The sequence below is a fragment of the Clavelina lepadiformis genome, chromosome 2, assembly GCF_947623445.1.
Source record: "Clavelina lepadiformis chromosome 2, kaClaLepa1.1, whole genome shotgun sequence".
NCBI classification, from domain to species: Eukaryota; Metazoa; Chordata; class Ascidiacea; order Aplousobranchia; family Clavelinidae; genus Clavelina; species Clavelina lepadiformis.
The window spans coordinates 9,056,129-9,066,426 of NC_135241.1; the positions used below are offsets into that span (position 1 = coordinate 9,056,129).

The 10,298-nt window shown below is 35.1% G+C and overlaps 1 protein-coding gene across 1 annotated transcript; it reads left to right on the plus strand.

Annotated features, from left to right (window-relative positions):
- The first annotated feature begins 263 nt into the window (after positions 1-263).
- Positions 264-6,260, plus strand: LOC143446491 (large neutral amino acids transporter small subunit 4-like). Its single transcript, XM_076946142.1, has 13 exons — positions 264-506; positions 670-731; positions 1,206-1,360; positions 1,531-1,586; positions 1,681-1,850; positions 2,738-2,871; positions 2,975-3,115; positions 3,468-3,670; positions 3,838-4,036; positions 4,135-4,306; positions 4,499-4,572; positions 4,655-4,778; positions 4,906-6,260. The coding sequence occupies exons 1-13, from the start codon at positions 341-343 to the stop codon at positions 5,122-5,124; spliced, it is 1,875 nt and encodes a 624-aa protein (XP_076802257.1). The 5' UTR covers positions 264-340; the 3' UTR covers positions 5,125-6,260.
- Positions 6,261-10,298: the final 4,038 nt, after the last annotated feature.

Below are 10,298 nucleotides of genomic sequence, written 5' to 3' on the forward strand. Positions count from 1 at the left end.
TCATCCCATTAAATTGCGTTTTCTGAATAAGCCTACTTTTGTAAAAAATGAATAAGTTGAACAATGAACACAGTTAATATTGCCAATGGTACTTCACATGACTTTCTATATCGTGGATCAAATTGGTATTAAGTAATGGAACGTTGGAATGCACGTAATAAAGCGCTTAAGGCATGTTGGACAATAGACAGTTATTTACTTGAGCATGTTGATGCTCTCCAGGTCTCATATTTCAGGATTAGCCGTTAGAAGCACTCAGACACTCTTGTGCTTTGTTTCTGCAGCAATTGTAACCTAATTTCTAATTTTGACACAAAAACAGGTGTGACGTATTGTTTTGATGGCGCCTTCTCTAGCTCAAGCAAATCAACGGAAATGGTGGATAGCTATAACCTCTGTGTTGGAGAATCTTATGTTTGCTGCCGTTTTGCTGGGATGGAGTTCCTTGTTGCTTATGCTTAAAAATGAAGGTTTTTACTCGTCCGTCTGCACTGTCGACAACGAAGGTATACTTTTGCCAAAAAGATGGGATCCATGTTTACTTTATAAGCGTTTGCTTAAACGTCTTGTGTGGTTATTGTAAGTAGGATTATTTTCACATGAGTATACTTTAAAAACATGCTGTAGAAAACTTATTAGTTTACATAACTGACACGATTTCGTTGTTAGAAAATGATACAACTACATCTTCGGAACTACCAAACGTGAACTCGTCAGAAAAGTTCGATTTCGTAAGAATTCACTTAGTTAATTTAAGAATAGAATACAAATTCTTCATACAGCCTTTTACACAATGTAAAAGTGAATATGGTAAATTGCAAAACGTTGAACACGATCGAGTAGGGTATTAAAACACGATGAAACAAACTTTTATTAACGAGATATTTTATTATAACAAAAGGTAGTGGAATAAATGTACTGTTTTGAAATTGTGCAAGTTAACCATAAACTTTGCAATTTTAAAAGAAGCCTTCATCATCAAATGACGTAAATCAAACAAGCCATTTGCCTTGTCGCATTACACCGAACTCTCATAAACACCTACTTTCTTCATTGATTTAACGTTTGTGTTCTTCCTATCCATGTATTCTTACTCTGGGCCGATGGAGATAGTTATGGTGTTGCCCCGTGTAAATGCGCTTGTTTGCTTAACTCCTCTCTTATTTGTCAAAAAATCTGTCAATAGATTTGTTTGTTGCACACAGAGCTTTATGCCGTCAGGCAAACCAACATGTCCTAAACAAGACGAAATACTTAACCGGTGCTTCTCCATTGGATCTTGCCTTTTGAGTGCAGTAACTGTGCTTCTTGGAATAATCATGGATAAATATGGCTCCCGTATGATTCGTCTTTGTGGGACGTAAGTCAAAGTGACTATATATGCCATATGCCTGATACGCTTTGATTTGAGGAATGAAGCAATCATTTGGTATTTGCGCTAATATGCTGTGTAGCATATCGGCCTATACTATGGCTATGTAATGTTTTCCAAATGTTCAAGACCAAAATTAAATTATTCATTGTGTTTAGATGGACCTTTATGGTGTCATGTGTGTTATTAGCAGTTGCATCGATGGACACAGAAAGTAAGGGTATATTGAAAAAAAATTGTTAAACCATTCAAAGACATCGTATATATCAAAGATGTATTTGTCTAACCCCGCATCTTAATATTATTAGATTTAAGCGTGTTGATTGCGCCTGCTTTGTGTTTGAACGGTATGGGAGGTGTAGTGTATATTTTCACAAGCTTTCCTGTGCCAAATTTATTTGAAAATTTACGCTCCACAATGATATCTTTAATGATCGGGTCCTATTCGGCTTCCGCAGTAATGTACATGATTTTCAAGGTAAGAAGTAATATACAAATGATGGTTAAATACAATTATACAAATGATGATTTTTGTTGCTTACATACCTTTGTAGCTACACCAGTATATGATCGGTTAAAAGGGTTCTTCTTTTCTAATAGGTATGATTATAGCTAGACTTGTTAACCCATGTAACTTGCGTTCGCAAAAATGCAATTGTAAACGCACGAGTAGCTAATTTCAAGCCTTGTCAAAGATTTCAGACTAGCTCGTGTAACTGCATGTACCTATATGATACCAGTAAATCACTTTGTACATTTGTGTTATTTACAATATATGCTGGTTGTGAATTTCTGCTATACCGTATTACCTCTTTAGCCAAGCCCGAAAGTTACTTGCACACAAAGCGGCATGCAGTGAAAGGCAACAGTATGATAAGAGAAAGCGGTTAAAAGTGTTTGGGCCAAGTGGGTTACAACTGGAAAAACTAACCTGTTGAGTTGATTGTCGCATATATCTAGTAGCAAATTTTCTACACCTAAGGGAAATTAACATGATTAATTATTATTAACTTGATACAAATCTTTAAACTTAATAACATTTAGATAGGGTCATAGGTTTAACATAGTTAGACAACATACCGAGCGTATATATTTAGGTTAATATGATAAGCATGCCCCATCTCACTTGGCCAACAAACACATGCAATCGTAGACCTTCCGTGTGAAGGTTATCGCTTTAGTCCACCGCAACCTTCTTAGCAGATATGCGCAATTTTACGTATACAGTATACGTGTTAACGTTTATGGTTACACGTTAGCGTCTGGGCTACACAACTCAGCCACATGTTTGATCTAAATGTAAAGTTTTATCGTAATTGGCAAACGTTGTGTTTTTGTTTAGAAACACAGATTTCATATGTTTAGGCTGCTTATGACGCCGGGGTACCTTTTATTGGAATCATGCTTTTCCACGCTGGGATTGGGTTTTTAACTTTTCTCAACTGTTTTTTCAATACGCCCGGAGAGCCAATTCCAGGTCCAGATGATATTAGTTACGGGTGAGTGTATTTCGGGTTTCTGTATGTCATGACCATGTTTAGGTAGACGTGGTGAAATCTAATCCCATTTACTTTTTATATTATTTACTTTTGATTATTTCAGGATAAAGTTGAAGTTTAGTGCATTTCGTTTTGAACATAAAATTACTGGAGCAAAGTTTCTAAATCACACTTCAGTTGTGGGCAGGAGAATGAGCAGTCATGATTTGGCACCTTCGGAGAATCGAAACTATCTTGAGTCGGTGTAAGTATATTTTATTTTTACAAAACTAAATAATATTTGATTATATTTTATCGCTTGCTTAACATTTTATTACAGCGCAAAAGGTTTTCGCCGACATAGGCGTTGTAATTTTTCTTCCTTGATCTCCCAAAGATGTTTAAGCCTGGGCATAATAGACATATAATGATTATTGATTGTATATTATTTTTTCAATTCTAAAAAAAATTACGATAAAATCGCTGACGTAACGAAACTTTAGCATAATTTTGCTGGAAGCAACATTGGGTATTTTTCAATAATGCATTACGTCAAGATTGTTTTTTTACCGCTAGCTGGCAATATAGCCTAATCTGCCACTATTGATTTCGTTCAGTGTGGACCTTAAAGGAAATGAAACACCTTCAAATCAAGAAGAATCATTTCTTTCAGTTCTTGCTACTCCTTGTGTATTTTGGAGTTTTGTCACTATGTGTTTGACACAACTGCGTTTAATTGCTTACATGGGTTGGCTGGAGCTTTATCTGAAATCATCATCCAAACAACTGGGTCTCGACGAGGAAACAGCACACGAAACAGGTTTATAATCCCAAAGTTTTTTTCAGCCAATGAAGTAGCCAAATTTTATTGATCATTTGTAGTGTTTTTTATTTTTGTTTTTTGAAGTAAAGAAACTTTTTGTTTGATTATTCTCAGCCCTACCCGCCAAATACATCTCCTCATAGGGTTTGTGCATTTTTTTGCAGTGGAATTTTACACGCTTTTGTTTGGGCTTTTTCAAATTAACTGTTTTTTAATGGCGCCTGTAATCGGGAGTATTATGGATTGGAACCTTAAGCCAAGAAAGCAGAAGAAATCAAAACCTAAATATGAAGAAATATCGTGTGATAAAGAGCAGTATGATCCTCCTTCACAAAGCAAAACAGCAAGAACACAACTAAATGGGTTAGTGCTTATTTGAAACTCATACTGTTGGTACATACCTAGCAAAAATATGCCAAGCAAACATAAATTTAGCTTACCTTAATTTTTTTAATTCTTAGAAAACCTAATGAAATCAACGAGCACAACACAAAAAAATCGCCAGTTGTTAAATCAAAAAGTGAAAGAAAGCGTCAGCAAGTGATGAACATGGCCCGAGCATTTATGACAACCAACATTTTGCTCATAATATTTGGAATAATAATATTGTTTGAACGTATTTTACCTTTACAGGTTTGTAGATTTTATGTCAAAACGTTTGCAAGTTTTTAACGTTTTTGTCCGTTATGTTGTATATATAGTTCGTTTACTAACGACATACAAACTTAACATAAACCGTTTGAAATTGTGTTGCAAGTGCCATAAAACCAGTGTAAGACAGTGATAGGAATGATGTATATGGTAAGGAATTTGGTATTTGTCTAGATTGTTGCCTTCATTGTACATACTGCTGTGCGAACATTTTTACACTCATCGACTGGTGGACTTTATGCTTGCATGTAAGTTTACAATTCTTGGTTTGATGTAAAACTTGCAACGGATTTATTTATTTTATTAACTGACTATTTATTCTTCGATGAGGTATCATTTTTCACATTTTGGAAAACTAACGGGTTTGGCTTCCTTTCTCTCGGCCATGTTCATTCTTATACAAGATCCATTGTTTGTGTGGATAAATTCGTCGTTTGACGGGGACCCATTTCGGGTATGTTTGCTGAATTAAGTGTAGTTGAAGAATTTTTGAAAATGCATAAGGGAAGGTTTGCTCAAGAGCGATTATTAGTAACGTTAACTGTTTACTTCTATAAACAACCACCCTTTTGCACACTTAGGTTAATGTTGCGTTACTTGTCTGTTCCTTGGCTGGATTTGGTCTTCCCATATATTTATGGCGATACGCAAAAAGAATGCCTGTTTCTAACGATCCTGAAAAACGTGTCATGTTTACAATTAATGAGGAAGAAGAACAAGATCAAGAAGATGGAAACCCAGAAGAGGAATTAGATGATGATCCACCGCTGATAGTCAGTAGCATGACTCTCGCACTTTAAATCCCCGGCCATGCCTACGTATTAAATTTGTTTTTATAGTTGTGTGGTGGTTGTAGGTGGCAGTATTGCAAAATGAATAGCATGAATACAGCTAGCAAAAACAAGCGTTTGTATTCTGTAAATTTTAAGATATTTTCTAGACACTTGTCAACACCAGTTTTTTAAAAACAACGAGCAATAAATAAATATTGCATTTTAGAGTTAGATTGTAGGCCTCTACAATCTACAGAAACTTGATTGTAACGCTTGTAGACTCAAATTGTGCAAACCAATGAGTAATCAAAAATTAGTATCAGATATTATAATAACCGATTAGCTAATTGCATCTAAACAATTAATTTTAAACGAAATTGAATGGTTGAAAAAATTTGTTTTAAACTAGAGTGTATAGAGAAATTAAGACCATATTCAGATCGACTATTAACCTTTCGATGTAAAATACCGCAATGTTCACCTGTTAGTGAGCAGGTACTATATCAGTGGTCTGCAAACTGCGGCTCGCCGGCATGTTTTTGTGGCTCTTCTAGTCGAATCGTAAAATTCCAAAAAAATTGTAAAGGCTACCAAGAGTACCGTTTATGAATGTTTCTCTCTTTTTGATAAATATTGTGCATGTTATTTTGTTATTACCGTTATTGGTATTGTGTTAATTATTACCGTTTTGTTATATTACAATTCTGTTATTATTGCTGAACTTGCATTATTTACCGTTTTTGTATTGAAATAATTTTGAGGCTCTCTGGTACTTGTATTTTCTGCAAATGGCTCTTCCATTGAATACATTTGCCCACCTCTGTACTATGTTATCAATAATTAATACTTCTACTATATGTCCCTACAGAACAGGGGTGGGCAACATTCGGCCCTTTTCCATTTTTTGTGCGGCCCTTCATCTTCTTCCAGCTATTTTCACCCAAATAAGGCTATTTGAGTGTTCATCATGTTGGAACTTTTACTCTTTCAGTTTCCTGTTAGAAGTGCGATGCAACCCATAGGCTACACCGCTACACTAATGCAGTTGAACTCGAAAGTATTACAAAACAATCTTCATTCATAAAGTTTTACTTGTGTCAGGTTGTTATGGTAAACTGGGTAAAGAATTGTTTTGCAACAATACACTTGTCTGGTATGGTCAAGGTGTAACAGACTTTTGCCACGCAGATTGACTGAGATGTTATGCTTAACAGCTCGTTTTGAATTAAGGCTGTTAAATCGTACTGAGCCGATCCGTATGAGAAAGACATCATTGTAATTGTTATTTATTGACAAAGTTATTTCCGAATTCACAATCGAGCTCACATTCATTCACATTCATTCACATTCCTAAATGATATTTCAGAAGCATTTGCTAAGTTTAATGTCCAGCTGCAAGGAAAAAACAAGTTGGTGCATGAATTGTTCAAACACCTTCAAACATTTGAGCGAAATCTTCAACTCTATGAACAAAGCTTGTGTGAACACAAAATTGACCATTTTCCCACTTTAAAAGGTGTCTTTGATGGCAGTAATGAGAGCCTGGATGGTTATGCTCGAAGAGTGGCAGTATTGCGATCTTTCATCTCGATTTACACAATTTTGAAGCTTAAAAAGTTATATGACCGTCTTTCACTCCCTTGTACCTGTGAAATAAGTTCTGCACCTGTAGAAATCCAGCTTGAATTATTGTTATTATTGAATTCACTGCAGGAGGATGACATTCTTGTACAAAATTTCAATAAGATAAACCTCACTGATTTTTATAAGTCTCTACCAGTGGCGAAATACTACAACTTGAAGCGATTTGGCAAAAAGTTTGTATGCATGTTTTGAAGTACGTATTCCTGTGCGGAATTGTTTTCAAACGTGAAACACTTGAAAACCAAGCTGAGAAGTAATCTGACTGACCGTCACCTGCTTGATAGTTTGCGTCTATGCACATCTAGCATGGAACCAAGCATTAACAATTTAGTTCCAAATATCCAGCATCAACCTTCTCACTAACTTCTATTTGAACATCCACATGTGTATCTGCTGTGATATTTCATATCCGCTTGTACTTGTGATTTTCTAGTAAAAGCTGAAAATATGAATTAGTGTTTATTTCATATGCGGCCACCCCCACCCCTGCTATAGGATATAGACCTATACAATTCAGAAGTTACATACAAAAACAGAAACGAAAAAGAGAAAGCTAACACTTTGAAACGTTGATGCCGGCGCATATACTGCATCAGCGAGAGGTTGCTCGGTTATCTGTTCATTGGTTGTTTGTTTAGTTACCTATTCAACACATGAATTTGGTTACCTGTTATCTGGTTTCTTATTTAGTTAACTTTTTGCAGATAACGTTAAAGAGTCATACTCATAACCTTTACACGCAATGTCGCAACACAATGATGAAGTTTTAAGTAGTCTAATACCACCGTCAACTCTATCCAAGAATAAAATAAGGTGAATTTTAATAATGCAGTAATGATAAAAAAAAATGCGGATGTGTAGATGTGGATCTGCTAATATTTCGAAAGTAAACGCTTTTGCGGTGTTACAGAGGTGTGAGCATTAGCGCGGTATCATAGTGCCAAATTACTGAACCGCGTTATACTTTGTCAGTACCGGTATCGATGGTATTTTCGGAAAACTTCCGAATTCCTACACAGGGTTAGTTTTTTCAACAGATTTTAGTCGGCCTCGATATTCGATACTTTTAAAGTGATTACCTATAGGTTTTGAAAAGTATGTTCTTCAAAAGTTCAATTTATTTAAATCTACATTACAATTTTAGTATTTGTTGTTCTTTGTTAATCTACAAATTTATGTCTAATACATTTGGAAAGAGTGAAATCACATACTGTACATTTTAACTTGGATTAACCTTGCGGGGCCATTATAGCGATAAAAAATGCATTTGCAACAAGATGGGTTAAATAAAAGTACCGGTACAGAGTACAGACAAAGTACAGGAATACTTTTTTGAAACACTACCAAATACCGGAACCATTGAAAGATTTTTAGTCAACTACCGGTACCTGTTTAGTATCACTATACTTTATGGTGGGTTTTATATACTGGAACTCACGTCTACTGCTAATCTCTAATCAAAAGCAGTTCGATTTTGATGGAAGATATTTTAATTTTTTGAAATTAGAAATTTGATGATTTTAGCCCAAATTTTAATGCAATTTTAATTAAAACATATTCTTGAAAGTTTAAAGCCATAAGCTGCAATGCCAATTGCTATAATTAATGGTCGCTAGTCGCTACTTTTATAAATTTGATTACTTTTACAGTTTCCAGTGGAATAAACGACAAAAACTGAAATTCCATGTCGTTCGTAATGTCATTGTTACTGCTTTTAGCTACAGACGTGCCACGCCACAGACGAAAAGGTTCTCACGAGCAATTGCATAGACTTAATGCGTCATAGTATGATTTCCTTCAAAACGTAATATCCGCTCACGTATTGTTCGTCTTAGGGCATTGCAATACTTTACATTACTTTTTTTGCAAGAATCGTGACAACGAAAACGCCTTGGAAATTGCTGCTTTTTATTTCTGGTAAAAAGTACGGAAAATCAAAACTCAGCCAGAAAACTGGAGGAAATGATATCAAAGACAAAAAGCATGCGTTTTATCGGTGGTTTAAGTAGCAGTATTCGGTACTAATGCGTTTTTTTCCTTCGAACAAGACAATACCAATCGTATAAATATAGGTTTTAATTATTACTTTTTGCTGTTTCGGGCCGATTTGCCATTGAAGTGCTACAGATAAATGTACCAATAATGGTAGGTAAAGTGTACAATTGTGTTGAATATGACAAGGTTAGTTTCGTTGAGCAAGATAGATGCCACAGTGTTGCTTGGTCAGGGGCCTGTGCCAACTGTCGTACGTATCGTTTCATATAAGCAAGTGTAAGCTAATCCAAATGTACGTTTAAACCTTTGCGTAAAGTTACAAAGATTTTTTTTAAATAATTTGAGCTGAACAATACATTGCTACATAGGAAGTTTTTCACGTGTTTTTCAAGTCATATTTAAAAAAAAAATACAAACATTGATAGTGTTATATGTATAAAGGTTTTCTATACTAGGTGCTTTTTGCTCGTAGTGATAATGGTTTATTATATCATTTACATTGGCCTCGTCATGGTTAGCTCTGCGGTTGATCATCACCTAGAGTTTTTTTTATCAAACCGAACATCGTGATTTCATTAAAACATCTTTAGGCAATACCGATCCTCAATATAAGAATTTCTCTGTACCAAGACCATACCGATATAGCTGGGTTAATTATAGCAGAACGTATGTTATGTCGTACGTAGCAAATGGACCGCGTATTTGCCCAGTGGCGCTTATATTACCTTGAGCTTGGTAATGTTCCACTATATAGTCATAAAATTTTATAATTACGCTGAAAAACAAAATTCTTAATCCTTCTGCGCACAACACTGCTAATAGCGAGAGTTTTCAAGTATTCAACGTTAATATTTTATGTACTATTTTATATATATTTTATATTTATATATTGTGGTACTTACGAAACACTTTATTCCGCTTATTTTGTTCTTTACCATCTCACAAAAAGTTCAAACTACAAAACATTATAGCTATAACATATAACGTATACATAACATAACATGCAACTAACTAAATGTTCAAATCAACGTTAAATTAACTTTTTGGTTTTGAACGGCATAGCACATAAATGAAAACCACATGCGAGCACTTTGTATTGCTTTTTTGTTAAATACAGTTTTGTGCTAAAGCAAGAAACACCGTTATACGTCATACGTGACGTTAGACAGGGCAAAAATCCCCGTTTACGCCAAACGTCATTTTATACCAGTTTTATTTGCGATGTACTGGCGGTGCAAAGCACCACATCTTCTTTTTTGAGGTAAAAGCGTTTGAAGATTTCATTGCCTGAGGACACAAAAAGTACTGAAACGGAGAGCTTGCTGGTAATGTTGACGATAGTCGCAATTCGTTTAATTTCATTAACAATCGATTACTGAAAAAAGTGATGTGTTGAATCGGTTTGGGTCAGCTTCTTTACTTATCACTTTCAGGTTAGAGCTTTACCTAAGAAATCAAATTTGCAAGCGTTAGAATTATATCAAATTCTTGTGCAATTGTGACACTTTTGCGTTATTATACTTAGCGAAGGTACAGAAACAAACATTATAATCAGCTGTAAA